General features: G+C 38.7%; 1 protein-coding gene across 1 annotated transcript; it reads left to right on the forward strand.

Moving 5' to 3' along the window:
* Positions 1–6,633: 6,633 nt before the first annotated feature.
* Positions 6,634–7,035, forward strand: LOC145987056 (histone-lysine N-methyltransferase SETMAR-like). The gene has a single exon (XM_083121513.1). It carries the CDS (start codon positions 6,634–6,636, stop codon positions 7,033–7,035), a length of 402 nt encoding a protein of 133 aa, XP_082977639.1.
* The last annotated feature ends 11,047 nt before the right edge of the window (positions 7,036–18,082 follow it).

An 18,082-nucleotide genomic window follows, 5' to 3' on the forward strand; every position in this document is an offset into this window, starting at 1 on the left:
GGTGGTACAGGTGAAACTGCTGGTCATGAAGAATATGGCAGATGCTGCTCTGACACACATTCATGTGATGTGCAAAGGTGCGAGTACTTGTCGACGGGTTCTCGTCAGTTCGATGAAGGACCTCTTTAACATTGAGAGTGCGGCATGTCCGTGGAGCACCACAGTCAGCCCTGTTAACTTTGAAGTTACCGGCTTCTCGCAGCCGTTGCTCTAATCAGGCAAAAATGGTAGTGATGGAGTGACACGATGCAGAAAATGATCTGCATACAGACGTTGCACAGATCTACCATTACGACCAGCTTCGCTATAAATTAACAACAGGTCGGTGTTCTCGGCAAAAGTGTATTCAACCATACTCTACCATCTTTGGCAACAACTGAATGGCAACTGACGTGAAGGCTGAAGCACACCAGATTGTAAACATAGGACGTTGGAAGCAGCAGATATGACATCAGGTGACTGAAGATGTCACCCTCCATCAATGTGGGTTGCCTACCGTGAAGCGGGAAATATGAAATTATGTGATCTTGTCATCTGCGTAGTACCAAAAAGGTACGTTAAGTGTTAAGTGAGCAACATGGAAAGAGCAATAGCATGGCCTGCAGAGTTGCCAGGTCCAGAAAGAAGTTGACAGTTCTACAAAACATGGTCCTTGAGCAGGGTTGTCAAAAACTGAGTGGTGGGGGTGGGGGAGGGGAGGCAAAGGGTGGTTATGAAGGTGAGGGATGATGATGGGGGGCATTACTGGGTGGCCTTCTTCAGGTCAGGAGGTGTAGTTGCACTAGTATCTGTTATGTAGGCTCTCTCACATCTTTCCTTAGTGACATGTTGGTAGATTTGGGCAAAGGTTGGATGATTTCTACTTGGAAGCAGTCACTGAAGGAGATATTATGGTGGTTGGTATGTATGGAAATAGTGAGGTCCAGGTTTCGGGTGGAGGAGCAGTGGTTGTTGATTTGGAGGTTGAGTGCTGTGGATGATTCCCCCAGATAGAAGCCACCACAGATATTGCAGGTTAGGATGTAAATGAGGTTAGAGGTGTGGCAGGCTCCTTTGGGGTAGAAGGTCAATTTGCCAGTGGCAGTGTGGATTTGGAGGGTACAGGATGTGACAAAAATGGAGCAGCTTTTGCACCTTGGGTGGTTTTATTTTTGGGTGGGGGAGTTGATGTGAGTTCGTGGGATATGGTGGACAGATGCAACATATGTTACAACCATCGCTATCAGTCTTCCTGAACCAACTCAACCACTTCTGTTCCATAAAGTCCACCTAGACCCACTGCTTCAACAAAATAACTTTCCTGGATGTGGATATTATGCATATCAAGGAAGGTCATTTGCACACATCAATCCACATAAAACCCACATTCGTTACCTACACTTCTCCAACTCACACCTGTTCCGCAAGAAAGCCATTCCAGTCTTGCTGGCCCTCACAGAGTAATGCCTTAACGCTTCACTCACCTCCCGACAGAATTACAACCTCCATCCTGGTCAACCATGGATATCTCGAGCTGCCTCATACACCACCAACCCTCCGATACTCATCACTCATCACGCAATATCACCCACACCTGAACAAAATCACACACACACACTACGCTCCCTACTAGCCATTTTCCACAGTGATCCTGAAACCAGAAACATCTTTCCTGACAATCTCAGACTTGTTTTCAAATGCTCCACCAACCTCCAAATCATCCTGGTCCATACCACCCCTTCATCACACAACTAACATTCCCAACTCTGGTCAGTTTCTCCTTTTTTTGCTATAGGTGTTAAGTGGTAGAGCAGCCACAGGCTGAACTTCACCCCTGAATAAATAATTTCTAATTCTAATATTTAAGTCAATGTTCTGTTTGTAATATATAAAATTAATTTGTACCATCAAAATTAATTATCAATAGATTATAGTATAAACATAAAGTGCAATTGTTTGATTATGTCTAGCCTTATTGACAAACTAAATCTGGTTTCAATTAGTTGTTAAATGCTGGATCTCTTGAAATGTATAAATGACGCAACACAGTACTACCTAACAGGGCAATATAAGCACACACAGGAAATAATTCCTATTGAACAGTCACAATTAATTTTGTTATTGTAGTAGCTATTATTAGGAATGCAGAAGTATGAAAATTATACATTTTGATATTGAGAGTAACATAAAATTTAACAACTCTGCTGCTAAAATATCAATCTGATATTTAATTCAGATTTAATTAATATATGTAACCAAAAACACACCATGTACAGGGAGACACTAAATTGGCATTTTCAGGCATTATACATTAAGCATTCCTTTTTCCAATAAAGTAACATATCATATAATTCTCCTGGATTATACATTTTTAAATTATAAGTTCTACAGCTAGCATCCTCAAAAAAATCATATAACTAAGGATGTATTTAGAAATGTACATTAATTTTCCTTACATGCTACTTTATTATCTTTGCCTCTCCCTCCATCACAGACAGACACACACACACACACACACACACACAAAAAGCACTTTTAGTGGTATGTGACCAACCATACCTCAATCTCTTCCAAAACTTCATTTGCTTCCTCCACATGCTGTACATCAAGTGTTACATCTCTGCGAATATCACTCGTGTTGTCATTTCCAGGAATCTCTTCTAAATAAATGAATAAAACAAAGATTTCCTTTCAATTCTTTGTAGAATATATCGTAAGAGATATTTATTTATGTCAGTGTAATAAAATATGTGTAAAATAGCTAATACAGATAACTACCTCTCAAGTTCTTTGTCCTCAGCGTCTGAAGGAATTTCACTCATATCTGAGAGGTTACCACCAGAGATTATTGCACCTACATCTTCAATAGGTAAACCATTAGGTTTTCATTTTGTCATTTCATGAGCACAGTAAACATCTCTATGAAAGTTGTAGCGACTGTCACAGTACATCAGTCTACAAAAACACTTTGCTGCTCTGATCTCACAGAAACAGAATCATGTGAACAATAATAACTTTGACAACACAACACAAGAAGAAAAAAATCATGCAATAACAAAAACTTTATAATATACGCAGTACTGAAACGATTCATTGTTTCATAAGAATATATACTTTCTTGACAAAAGACTAGAGCCAAACAATATGACAAATTCAGATCTACCTGCAAGTGTATATTCAAAATTAAACTACCACCTTAAACAATCATTATATTTTGTCAGGGAAAGTCAAGAGACAGGTTACTTTTCTTACAACAAGCCTAGGATCCCACTTTAAACTGTAGGTCCAGTCCTGATTTGCCTTACTGTGCATAAAGTGGACTTAAAGCAACAAATCAATCCAATTACAACAAGGATAATTTCTATTTAATAATCATTAAATATGATATCGTTCACAAAAAACCTGAGTGCTGGTTGGTTGATTTGGTGTTTTAAGTCCACTTTATGCACAGTAAGGCTAATTGGGACTGGACCTACAGTTTAAAGTGGGATCCGAACCACTTGTGCCTCCACCGGGTATCGAACCCGGGACCCCTTGATTACAAGGCAACGATGCTACCACTGGGCCATCGGGGAGGTCCTAAAACCTGAGTGCTGAAAAGGTAAATTAACATTTATTGAAATACAGTTGAACCTGAGTTATACATATGTCAAGGTGAAGAGAAAATAATATGTATCACTGAGAATTACAAATCAGATTTAGGTACCATGTCATATCATTATTAAAATACTGTAATTGCATCTATTTTGAGGAACAAGATATACGCAATACAGGTTATTTCTGTCATAAAGTGGTAAATTATTGAGTCTAAAAGTTTGATTTTTATATGCACTACATTTGCCATTTTTTTTTATAAAGAACACTTTTTTGCTGAAATACTACAGTAGATACTATAGTTTTACTACCCATTTTATAAAAAAAATTGTGGTATAAGCAATGCGTAAGTCTGATGCTATTTCAGTTTTAGTTTAATGTGGATAAATGTCCACTTTCCATATAAATTTTACTTTCAGGTTTCACTTCACTAGGCTTGCTGGAAAAGTTTCTGCAAACTACCACGAACAGTGGCGCTAGTGTACCGCTATTATAAAAATCTGAAGAATAGACCTTATTGATGTTTAAATTAACTTCGATTGTTTGTTTAAGCCTATTTATTTTTCACAGCAGTTTGAAAAAGTAGTTTCGTGCGAGAAATGGAAATTTCTCGAACACTTTCGGGCAATGATTTTTTATGATTTCAAATGTAGTTTAACACCGAAACAATGCATCGAGCGACTTCATTTGGCATTTGGGGATGAAGCACCATGCAAAGGAATGTGTACAATTGGTTTTCAGAATTCGCACATTTCTCAGTGATGAATTTTGTGATGGTCGACCATCGATGTCTGTTGTTGCCAATAATGTTGATGTGGAGCGTGAAGTGATTGAGAGAATGTACGGAAACTTTCAAGCCGTTGGATCCCACACTACTTCACCGAAGCTCAAAAACAGGCTCGTGTAAATTGGTGTAAAGAAATGCTCAAAACATTCAACCGAGGCTAGTCAAATTTGGTGTACTTCATCGTTACAGGGGACGAAACTTGGATCTATTCATACGAACCCGAAACTAAACAGCTATCCACTGTTTGGGTGTTTCAAAGTGAGGAGAAACCAACAAAAGTTGTTCGTTCAAGGAGTGCTGCAAAGCAAATGATTGCTTGTTTCTTCGGTTATACCGGACATGTGGCAACAATAGCTTTAGAAAATCGAAGGACTGTAAATGCTGAGTGGTATACAACAATTTGTTTGCCAGAGGTCATCAATTAATTGCGTAAAACAAATCCAAATTGTCACATTATTCTTCACCACGACAACGCCAGTTCCCACTCAGCACAACAAACTGTTCCTTTTTTGTCCAGTAAAAATGTCGAATTAATGACTCATTGTCTGTACTCACCTGATTTATCACCTAATGACTTCTTCTTTTTGTTCTCACACATAAAAATAAGATGTGTGGTGAGCGATTGATGCATTCCGAACAGCGGTTTCTGAGGTATTAGCTTCAGTGTGAAAAAAATGCTTTCAAAATTGGTTTGAGCATATGCAAAAGTGTATCGATCCTAAGGGTGAATACTTTGAAAAACAATAAAGCCATTTCCAGAATCTCACATGTCTTTTTTCATATTGATTGCAGAAACATTTCTAGCAGCCCTCGTCTATGTTTTCCACATGGGTGTTCTCGTTGGCTAACCATTAGCAACAGAAAATTGTCACCTCTGAAACAATGTTGTAGCTTTGTTACATACAAATCATTTGTATTTTATAACAATTATGTGTATAATAAAAAATAACAAGTTATAATTGACCCTCATTAATTTAATAATTTAATAAATACTGTCAATACGTAACCTTCTTCTTCAATTTCAGATCTGTCATTGTTAAGTTGTGACTTAAAGAACTTGCAATAATGGCCCTTGGATGTAATTAGCTCTTCATGACTTCCGACCTCTGTCACTGCTCCATTTGAAAGCATGACTATTTTGGTAGCAGCCTTTACTGTTGACAACCTGTGAGACATGATTATGGTCGTTCTTGTTTGACGGGTCTGCAAATATTTGAAACAAGAACATATATTATAAAGATTAAAATTACCAGGTCGTCTCTGCATTGCTAATAATCTTCCATCAACAAAAATATTATATCTCATGCATTAAAACATTCTACTGATGATTTTTAAACCAGATATGAATGACAAGAATGGAAAAATATAAAACTGACAAGACATGTTGTGTGGTTCTGTTTTCTTGTTTAGCATTGCGCATCTGACACATTTGGCTAATGAAGACGAGGATGATCAGCTTTATAAGAGCTACTTGAAAACACTGGGTGCTTTTTCAATGCTTGGTGATGTTCGAGGGGCAAGCATGTGCAAGGATGCCATGGACCTCCGCCATGAAGTGCATGATGCTCCAGCACATATTCCTCCTGCTATTGCTGCTTGGAGATGTCGAACTTCAGCCTGGACCAGGGATGTCTACGGGGATAACACAACGTAGTGCCTTTCATCTTTACTATCAAAACATGCAGTGCCTAAGGACTAAGTTTTTGGACTGTGAATTAATAATATCTGAGTTCTCCAAACACGAACGTGCGTGCTTTAGTGAGTCATGGCTCAATTCTGATATCCCGTGTGCTGAATTTACCTTATATGAGCAGTTCAATGTTTATCGTAAAGATCGTAAAATGCATGGGGGTGGTGGTGTTATGGTGTATGTGAACAAGAAATGGCCAGCAAGATATGACTGGATTTACGAGACTGCAAATTACTCTGGGTAGAAGTAAGTATAGAAAAATACTTATAGGTTGTTTTTATCGGCGTCATAGGCAGAATCCAAAGAACTCTTACACTTTTGCTATGATTCCATTCTGGCAGCTCTTTCCAGTCACATACACCAAGGTGCCAGTATGGCGTACCTTTGCATACTGCCAGAAAAAAAAGTACTGTATATACTCATATGAAGGGCGCTAGGAAAGTTTTGCAATATGACGTAACCAATGATTGCACGTTGACACAAGTTCAGGCATGTTGATACAGGTTCTAATCTCCACCGTAGATGGCAGGACGAGCTCTGATTGCTAGTTCTTACTGAGCTATGCCAGGAAGAGGTAGGCAAGATGTCGACCAGGTCAAAGGCAGAATACCGTGCAATTATGCAGAACAACTTCGAACGTGGTTCATGTGTTGATCAATGCTTGGAAAAAATGGCACCTGTGCTAGGAGATGATTGTCCTCATTGTACGACTATATTCAGGTGGTATCAGGAGTTCATAAAAGGAAATTTCAGCCTGGAAAATGCTCCAAGGGAGGGACGCCCAGCCTCGTCTGTCACCAAGGAGACCATTGCTCCTGTCAGGAAGATGCTGGAGGTAGACAGGCATGTGACCTATCGCCAAATAGAGGAGTGTTTGAATATTCCTGCACCTGCAATTCATGCCATTCTGCACAACCATCCTCAAGTTAGAAAAGTTTGTTCCCTTTGGGTACTCCATACCTTAACAGACGAGCAGATGCTATGACGTGTTTCATGGTGCCGGGAAACCCACATCTTGCTCCATGTGATTTTGCACTGTTTCCTCACGTGAAGAACAGGCTCAATGGGAGACGGTTTGCCAATGACTAAGACCTTCTAAGGGCATGGGATGAGGAGTGTGCCCAGCTCCCTGAGGAGATGTGGAAGAGCTGGTTCGGCGACTGGTTTCAAAGAATGAAGAAGTGCATAGAGTGTGGTGGAAGATACTTTGAAAGATTGTGAAAATGTAAGCCGTATTGCAAACTCCTAGTGCCCTTTGTACAATATTACATTACATTCAAATATTCCATTTGATCTTTCTTTACTAAACATTTTAATGTGATGTAGTACATACTTTTGAATTCAGGATATGTTGGCCTTCCTTGGTAAAATGTAAGAATCTAAACTACTCCAGCAGGGAACACATGAAAACTTTCAAACTAACAGGATTTGTTTTATTCAGACAGAACGTTTTCAAGGAACATGCATCAGAAAATGGCTCTTATCACCTCATCAAGGAACATGCATAGGAAAATGGCTCTTATCATCTCATCAACAGGAACATCAGATAGCAACAATGCATGCCCAAACTGACTAACCTAGCTATGTCTCTGCCATAAACCCTTCTAAATGATTTTCTAAACAAAACATTCTTGAAAGTAATTATACACTCACCAACCTCTCTTTAACAAAACAAGCACAACACTGAGATATACATATCCTCATAGATTCAAAACCTCCCAGAACCCATTGATTTGAGGCTGTTTGAGTTCCGCATCTGCTTTATGCAAGGACAAGACCGGAAAAATTCCGACCTTAGGTCACCCACCCCAAGATTCTGCATGGCAGTCAGCCAGCCTGTCTACTTTTTTTTACGTAATAAAAGTAATACCGTTAAGCAGCAGTATCCCCCTTTTCTCTCTATTTTCTGTATTTTCTCTGTATTATCATTGGGACAAGCATCCACGTCTGAACCAAGATTCGAACCCGGGACTCCTGGCATTGCAGCATGATGTGCTAATCCCTCTTCCACTGAGGTTGACTAAACCACCACAGCTATCAACTGATCACAGATCTATTAACTGTTACGTCATCCAGCAAGAGTAGAATCAAACTGTTGGTCAAATTTTTCAGAACATAGTATTTTCGATAATTTAATAATTTCTCCCGCACTGTGGCTGAGCGGTTATGCTTTGGGCTCCAGCTATGGGACGCGTGCAGGTTTCAGTCTCCGTGGGGAAACGTAACAACTTTTCTCCTGAGATTTCGGCCTGTGTATGCAACTGGTGAACACTCGCTATGATGATTAAATTTGGGAGCTATGAATGAGTAGCATAACCCGGTCATGAAAACCTACGACGACGACTGGGGGTTCATCGTGCTGACCACACGTCACCCCATAATTGGTTGTATGATCTCCCACCTCAGAGTAGGATCAGGTGGAATTGCAGCTGCCAGTCTGCAGGTCTGAGCCTAATCAATGGTCTGCGGCATTGGGGTTATGTGTGCTTTTAGTTTAATCATTTCAAGGTGTGAGACCTTGATTGTCAATTCTTAACTATGGTAACATAAAATATTAAATAGTTTTTGATTCAGTGAACTACAACAATACAAATTGAATGTTCCAATATATTACTATCAGGGAAAAATGTATTTCATTTTTAAAATATATATATATTTATAAACATAACATGAAAAAACACCCAGGTTGTTTTTTTTTAAGCCAACCCTGATTGCAATGGCCATTTACTTGTATTAATTGGGGTGTTTACCATTAGTTTTAGATGTTTCAAAATATGGAGGTGCTGGGTTTAATTATAGCATTTTATAGGTTTGTCGCGTGTTACTCACAAATCCAGAATATAGAAAAGGAAAGTTAAAAATTGTACTTACGTATGTGAGTATAGTGCTCTTATTGTAGAACGACGTTTCAGAGATTGACTATCTCTTTCCTCAGGTTCGTATAAAAACTAAGTACTTGGCATAGTACTGCGTCAAAAATGTAATATGAGGATTGTGGTTAAGGGTTGGTTAGGGTACATTTAAAATATTAAGTTTTGCTATTAGAAGTACGTAAAAACCAAGCCGTTCCCTAATAAAACTTGTACAATAATAGCAAAACTTAATATTTTAAATGTACCCTAACCAACCCTTAACCACAATCCTCATATTACATTTTTGACGCAGTACTATGCCAAGTACTTAGTTTTTATACGAACCTGAGGAAAGAGATAGTCAATCTCTGAAACGTCGTTCTACAATAAGAGCACTATACTCACATACGTAAGTACAATTTTTAACTTTCCTTTTCTATATTCTGGGTTTAATGTCAGTCTTCATACATAACATAACATAACATAACCAATCTTAGCAATTTGAACTAATCAAATGATCTCCCCTTCATTAGAGTAATGCACTTATATCAATGTAGTTCATTACTCCTTAACATAATTGTTTGTATGTGTGTGTGTGTGTTATGTCAAAATATTCAATATTTTAGGTGTGTAGTGAAGAGCATAAGCAATAGATATCTTAAATAATTTTACATACAACATCCTCAATACATATATGTGATATGTGAATTAACCATAATGTGTGTATTAACACAACTTATGAAGAACAGTTAAAAGAAAGTTTTAAACTGAAATCTTGACATTAAGCTTCTGAAGGAAAAAATGCACAGAAGGTGGGAAACCCCTTGAAGTGTGGATCAGATTATTTTTTACAGTGTCCTAATATCAACAGTCTGTGTTCAGCTAACTCAAAAAGAGGAAACAGTGGGATTTGAACCCACAACCTTTCATGCTTGATGAAAAATAATGATAGTAGCTTATAACCAACTGACATTTATGAAAACGTCCACTTTCCTGGGTTCCAATAAAATTTTCTTCACAAGTTGTGAAAAAGATGATTCTTTTAGTACTGCTAAATATTATGCAGGGTATTGTAAATAAAATAATTAATAAAACCCCTAAGAAATTTGCGAAACTTGATGACCATTTCCTCCAGGTTGAGAAACCCCATATTTAGTGTTTCAATCCTATCTGATTTCAAGTTAGGCATGCAGAATCATAAAAATTTCTCAAGATTTTTAATCTAATTTACAATTTCTGTGTTAGGGTGTGTGTATTATACAGGGTCTGTATAAAAAGTAATGAGATCAAATGCGGGAAAAAAAACAACATATTGAAGATATCGATACAAATCATTAAAATGCTTCAAAATAGGACCCTTGGGTGTCGACACACTTCTGCCAACGAGTTCTCCACACTTGGAAGGCACCCTGGAAGTCCTTTTTCTGGAATGTCCTTGAAGCATCAAGTCAAAGCCGCTTTCACCTCTGCTACGGTCCCCTGGCGGTGTCCTTTGAGGGCTGTCTTCACTCCGGGGAACCTGTTCATCAGGGCTAGATCGGGACTGTAGGGGGCCTGGGGAAGTGTTGTGATGCCGTTCCGGGCCAGTTAGTCGTTGACCACGAAGCAGGTGTGGCTTGGTGCATTATCATGATGCAGCCTCCAATTGGCACAGATTTTTCTCATCTGTAAATCCTCGGTAATGATGGTGTGTGCAGTCATTTTATCAATTCCTATGTGGTCTGCAATCATTCGAACACTTAACTGTCACGCACATGTTGCACATTGTCCTCGGTTCTGCTCGTGGACGGGCATCCTGCGTGGGGTTCGTCTTCCACACTCTCTCGACCATCTTTGAAGCACTTGTGCCATCTCAAAACAGCAGCTTTTGATAGGATTTCACTCCCAAACATTTGCTGGATCATGGCCAACGTCTCCATAGCCGATTTTCCGAGTCCCACACAGAATTTAATGGTGTAGCGCTGTTCGATAGCACGTTGCATTTTTAAGCTTTGACCGAGTCTATAGACAGGGGTCCACTTAAACAAGGATATGAACCACACGGAAGCTCATGGGCGACTAATGCTAGGTGCAGTTTGAAGCTTACTTCCTTCTCTCCATGGAACTCGCCTGGAGCGAGCACGCTGCGAGGTACAGTCGCGTCAGAGAAAAATTGGTCTCATTACTTTTTATACAGACCCTGTATTAGCGGTTTATAGTTTGTAAGTTCATGGAATGTGTGAAATTGGTAACCTTTTATTGCAGTATTTTTCGTATAGTTGAGTCCCGATGGCACAGTGGTAGCGTCCCAGGTTCGATTCCTGGTGGAGGCACATAGTGGTTCGGATTCCACTTTAAACTGTAGGTCCAGTCCCGATTAGCCTTACTGTGCATAAAGTGGACTTAAAACATCAACTCTATCAATCAATCAATCGTATAGTTGAGGAACTGACTCTAACGTTACACTCAGCTAGAGCTGAAGTGCAATGTTGTTAACTTTACAAATTCAGACCTTGAAATTATTTTGGCACAGTCAAATAAGTTGCGAAAAGTACACACCAGAAGACTTCGTTTTAACAAACTAAGTTTATTTTTTGTTTTAACACTAGTAGTGGGGGTTTGTGCTATAACCAGCACAGAATTTTTCGGAAAGGAAGAGCAGATTTGCTTACACTTAAAACAGGCTTAATATGAGCATATGAGCTTTTTGCTCAAGTGTAGTACTCTGCATAACTCAAGAATTTTGTAAAAATGCTCTCAAATATTTTTCGGAAAAGAAGAGCTTTTTCGGAATGGAAGAGCTCCCTGAGAAAGGAAAATATGCCCCTCTTGTTGCCTACACACACACACACACACACACACACACACACACACACACACACACACACACACACACACACACACACACACACACACACACACACACACACACACACACACACACACACACACACACACACACACACACACACACACACACACACACACACACACACACACACACACACACACACACACACACACACACACACACACACACACACACACACACACACACACACACACACACACACACACACACACACACACACACACACACACACACACACACACACACACACACACACACACACACACACACACACACACACACACACACACACACACACACACACACACACACACACACACACACACACACACACACACACACACACACACACACACACACACACACACACACACACACACACACACACACACACACACACACACACACACACACACACACACACACACACACACACACACACACACACACACACACACACACACACACACACACACATATACATATTTACTTCTGGTTTAAGTTCAATTGGATACCAGCTTCAATTCTTCTAGAATTGCTCCGTGACTCTCTCATTTCTTACATCATAAACATACGATTTTTCACCTATGAGAATAACAGTACAAATGGTGTCCTCAGGTAATGCCTCATGGAATTCACAGATAATTTTAATGTTTGTCCTATCATTTACCACAACTTGTTTCCTTTTTGAAGTGTTAATTACAAACATGGGTCTCTGTCCTTTGAATTCATCTGGTGTGTAATACATGTCAGTATTGCCAGTAGTGACCCTTTTGAAAGCCGAAAATGCCTCATATAATTTGAGGAAATCATCCTTGGACATGTCTAAATTGTAATTTTCTCTAGGAAAGACCTCATTTCTGCCATTTTTAAGATATATGTTCTTGATGTTGCAGCTATCAAATTTACTTGAATTTTTTTCCTGATTGTTGTGTCTTCCAGTCTGAAACAGTACCACCACAAAATCAGGCATGTCATATTGAATACTGGAGAATGAATTTGTGGCATCAAATTCATAATATGTACCAGATGCGGGCTTCTGTACAGATTGATATGTGTAAAATTGCAGAGGAATCTGTGGATTTTTTAGGATATCAGCTTTGTATTTAAGAGCATAACTGGCCTCATATTCAACAACAGGGATTCTTAGCTCCATAGTCTGAATAATGCACTTGCCTGCATCAGGTAGGGTATTAGGCAGAGCTTCTCCTGTAGAGTTTAATGTGCTGTACCTCATCAAAGCATTATTATCATTTGCAGCTCTCCTAAATGTGATTCTTAAACCACCCTTCCACATAATATCTTTGTAATCCGAGAAGAATCCTGGCAACAGGCGCATCGGGAACAGCACTGTGTGGTTCTTGGATAATATTTTATCACCAGCTTCAAATCCACCTATTTTGTAGTAAGAAGCCTCGGTTTTGGATAATTTTAATGTGGCCAAAGCTGTGGAGGTAATGCCGGGATAATCCACTCTGTTTATAACAACACCATGCTTTCTGATCTCAATTTCAGAGAACAGATGCGGCACAAAATTGTCCACAAGTCTTATATTAGAATTTGCCGGGTAATCTGTACCATCGAGCTTTACAACATCAAATTTGATGTATAAATCTGCTCTGTGGGGGTGTATAAAGCCATCCCCTATATCAAGATCAACCTCTATCTCTGTGTTGGGTTGATTTAAATTTGCAAATGTCCTCCTGTTTGGGGGGAATGATTGTAGCTCATAACTCTCAATATTTTCCATTGTATGTATTTTTATTTAAATGTTAATCTCTATGATTGCAGTTGTTGTGGCTCCAGCAAAATCAACTAATTCTTCTTTTTCATTAGTGACCATCAATTCAATATTATCTATTCTGTTATGGCACACAGGAAAATATAGGGTTGGGGATGGATTGTAGATGATGGGCTCCATGAATTCAGAATTAGGTTTGAATGTTGCAATGATGCCGGTTTGTTTGTGAGAGCCTATGCTATTTGATTTGGTGATCATACCCTCAGCCACATTACAGTGAATATTCAGAGTCTCTATGGCTAAGAATTTAGGTATATTCATAGCAGTGTGTTTGATGGCCGCTTCAAGTTTTGTGTTGTTCTCGAATCCTAACAGCTCTCCTATAGTATCCAGATTCACTGTTTCTGTAGCAGATACCATTTCTACTCTGTGAGTGACAGAATTTTGACTTAACACTACACCTCTGGGTAATTGAGCATTTAGAGTGGATAGATTATATTGCCCTGGAGTGATGACAATTTTTTCATTACCTACTGCAATTGTGTTGTTGTGGTGTGTAATATTAGGGATCAGGTACATGCCGTAAAATGCCCTGAGAGCTATTGTTTTGGGATACACTATATCATCATGCAATTTGAGTTTCAATATTGAATTTTGGCTGGTGAGATGGAATACCCCCATGATGTTTCAGATACCACAAGGCTTTTTGAAAATCTTCAATTGATGGTTTATTTATTTGAGACATATATCTAAGAACAGATAAACACAAATGTCCACAATTAACATCTTTGAAGTTTTGAACACGGGCATTATTGTAATAAAGATTAGTTGATTTTAGATATTTTACTAAATTTTCAGGCGGAACACCTCCAAATGAATCAAACACAAATGCCTCATCTTTTAAATATTTAAGATAACAAATCCAGTGAGTGCCCTGATTTTTGTACTTATCCAAATTAACAATGCCGCACTCTTTGTTGAGTGGTTGCTCTGGCAAAGAATCAGACATGTACACACCTCTAAAATGTTTGATGCCCAGTGGCTTGATTAAAGCTTTAATATCTTGGTTTGTAAGCGGCTCTTGTTTTTTTTAAACTTATTCATAACACCTTTGCCCTGTTTCTCCATTGCCAGGTTATGGCGCCTCTGCTCATCTAATTCTGCCTTATTTTTATTGGCATCTATTACTGTTTTTGCTATGGCAGCTGATCCCCCAGCCAAGCTCCCAACTGCCCCGAGAGCAGCTAAGATGGCAGGGATAGTAAATATGAAACCCCCCACATGTGATTTTTTTCTAGATTGTTGTAATTTTTTTAATTGGGGGGTGCTAAGCAACAATTTCATACCATGTCCCTTGGCAATACAAGAGCTTTTTTTCTTGCGCTGTTTTTTGGTTAAAAGACTGTCAATAGTTTTAAGAGATTTAAGACCTGCATAAGGTACTTGATACATAACACCCTTGGCCTTCATTGTAGGTTTATTATATACATCTTCACAACCCCCACCCCAGTTTTTGTTTGGTGCTCATAGCTATGGTGGTTCCCAATGCTGCTATTTTTTCACTTAAAGAAGCATCTTTGCTTACAAATCTGCCAAATGCAGCCTCTTCTAATTTCTTGTCTGCAACATGTCTCTTGTCAAGATCAGAATGTGTGTTGTATGCTATGTCATGGTCTCTACAAGCAGCATCGAGGGGATTAACACCAGGATCACCTCTGTTTAATCTATGATCCAATTTTGTACCGGGACCACAATACTGATAGCCTGGAATGTGTAGTTCAAATGGCAGCTTGTTTATAATGTCATTAACCAACCCCCGACCCTCAGAAATATTCCAAAATTTAGGTGGTAGAGTATTAATAATTTTTATGAGATATCCAATCCCCTTAGGGTCATTCACTATAAAATTAGACAATTTGGTGCTTATCATGTCCATAATTCCAACCTTTTCATTGTAAAAATTGTGGTTCCCAGCATTTTCCTCCCCAGCTATCACCAGCAACCTATCTACAAGTTTCCTGACATCATCAACCCACACAAATTCTTTAGGCAGGGTGTTGTATTGTTTGATTCCACTGCCAGTCTTGATTTGTGACCATATGGGCTTGATTAAATTGTTGTATTTTGCTCCACTGCTAGACTTCACTCTTTTTTGTGTGGGATCATTGTTCTGGTACAGAGCATCTGATTTTATTAATATTTCTTTGTAATCCTCATAATCTTGATCTGTATAGCTGCCAGGTCTCTTCCTAGTCATCAGTTCCCACAATCCAGGTGTGCCGGTGTACTTAACAAAAGCACCTTTTTCTCCGAGACGAGATTCTGAATATACAATTATATCATCCCCCATAAAAGTTACTCTGAAATTGCCAATTCTATGTATGATGCTGCCATCAAGCTCTGTGTCAGCATATAAGCCAAAGACCTCATCTTTATTGTCTTTAGGTGTTGTTAAATATTTTTGAGCAAGAAGACCCAATTCAATAGGATCCTGAGTAGCTTCAATTCTTCTAGGAGCAACAGGACTAGGTGTATGAATACTGGAAAGTGGGGTGAATGGATAATCTAATATGTTTCTTGCAGCTACAGGTACAAGCTCTGTGATCAAATTTTGATTTTGCTCTGTAACAGTTTTGATATTCTTACCTAAATTATTAATAGCATCAATGACAGGCTGTTCTGTTTGTTTGTGTTTTTCATATATTCCACGGTTCTGTGATTTCCATCCCTTAAATCTTTTTACAAGATAATCTCTTAACTTAAGATCATCAATGATTGGCCTTTTCATGGTTATTTATTTATGTCTCAACGTCTAGAAAATCGTTGATTTTATTTCTGTATTTGCCAGTGTTAGGTGTTCTTGTCATATCAATTGTGACAAACCCATAACTGTCCTGGCTCCAGCACTTGCTGCAAAACTTGGAAAAATCATTGTAGCTCAGGTCCCCACCTACATATTCATCATGTATGTGTTTGAGGTTGGTATGATCTTGATGAAACACACATATAAAATTGCTGTTGTCTCGGATCAGCTGCTTCGGAATTTTAGAAAAAGTCTGTGCCAGGTAGAAGCAATCAATGTTTTTGTGTCGGCCCTGTGTAAAGAAATTCCTAACCTTGTTTTGATTATCCAGTATAATGTCATCAAACACAACAACAGAATTATCGAGACATTCATGAAGTGGCTTAACATCTGGTTCAAAAGTGGCAATATCCAATCCATCATATAGCTTCATCAGCTGCTGATATTTTAATTGTTCCAAGCTCTTAGAGAAGATATACAAGTGCCTGTTTTTCCAGTCTAACCAGTTGGGTGCCAATAAAAAATTATCAACCATTAGTGTAGTTTTACCACAAGCCGATGGCCCAACAATAAGACACCTAATATTTTCAGGGAGCAACTTGCCATTTCTTTTATTCTGCTGTTCAGGTTCTGGCAGCCTCTTTATAACATCCCAGGTGCTCATATTATTATTTTGTTTGCATCGATCCAGCTGTGTTCTGGAAGTCCTAGCCATTTGACAAGTAACTTGTTGCCTTTTCTGCGGATGATTTTTTCTATGAGATATGTGTCAGGCTGTTTAGTTTTGCTGAGCTCTTGTTCATAGAACCGGCCTTTGAGAATTTCTCCTCGGTGATCCTTTATTATATATGTGTTAAGGGTCCCGGGTTTAACTTGAACCACTGTAAATAATTCAGTGCTCCAGTTTCTTGTAAAGCCTCTCTTGAATAAGTGCTTATATTTGCTTATTCTTACTTGATCCCCCACCTTGTATTTGGCCTTTCTTTTTGTCGGCTGATATCTAGGATAATAAACAGTGCTGATCAATTTTTGCTCATCAGATGAAGTTACTTCAGAGGGTTTCATGTTGATTGTAGAATGGACCGAGTTGTTATATTTATGTAGAAGTTCTGGAAGAATATTAATCCATTTATAATTACCTTGGAGGGTAAATTGTTTATACATAAGATTTTTTAAGGTTCTGTTGAATCTCTCTACAATTGAGGCTTTGAGGTCACTGTAACTCGAGTAATGTTTTATTGCCTGGCTTTTAACAAATTGTTGAAACACTGAATTATAAAATTCTTTGCCATTATCTGTTTGCAAATAGCGCGGGGATCTTCCACTCTGATTGATGATTGTCCTGATGGCTTCTGTAACACATTTTCCAGTCTTGGATTTGAGTGGCACAGCCCAGGCAAATTTTGAAAATGTGTCTATTACAGTGAGTAGATACTTGTAGCCCTTGTTGATTTTGTCTAAGTTTTTCAACTGCCCACTTGACAACTCAATCAAGTCGCTTTGCCATAAATCATCTATGCCCTTTGTGACTACTGGGAGTCTCTTAAAATTATGTCTGGCTTGTCTGTGTAATTCATCAACAATAATTTGTCTAGACATAATACGTAAACAAGAATATTGCAACTATGGGGTGTTCAGCAGCTGAGACTGCAGGATTTTCTAAATATAATTTGTCCCCTATTTGTATTTTAAATTCCAGAGAGCCATCATCTTCAGTATAGGCTGTTTCTAATGTATTGGGATCTGTAAAATCCTCTAATTCTACACTGGTGATTTTCACTTTGT

Source organism: Lepisma saccharinum, chromosome 4 (genome assembly GCF_977018435.1).
Source record: "Lepisma saccharinum chromosome 4, izLepSacc3.1, whole genome shotgun sequence".
NCBI classification, from domain to species: domain Eukaryota; kingdom Metazoa; phylum Arthropoda; class Insecta; order Zygentoma; family Lepismatidae; genus Lepisma; species Lepisma saccharinum.

Coding starts and splice junctions, on each gene's coding strand:
- LOC145987056 (XM_083121513.1), top strand. CDS start 6,634: ATGTCGACCAGGTCAAAGGCAGAATACCGTGCAATTATGCAGAACAAC.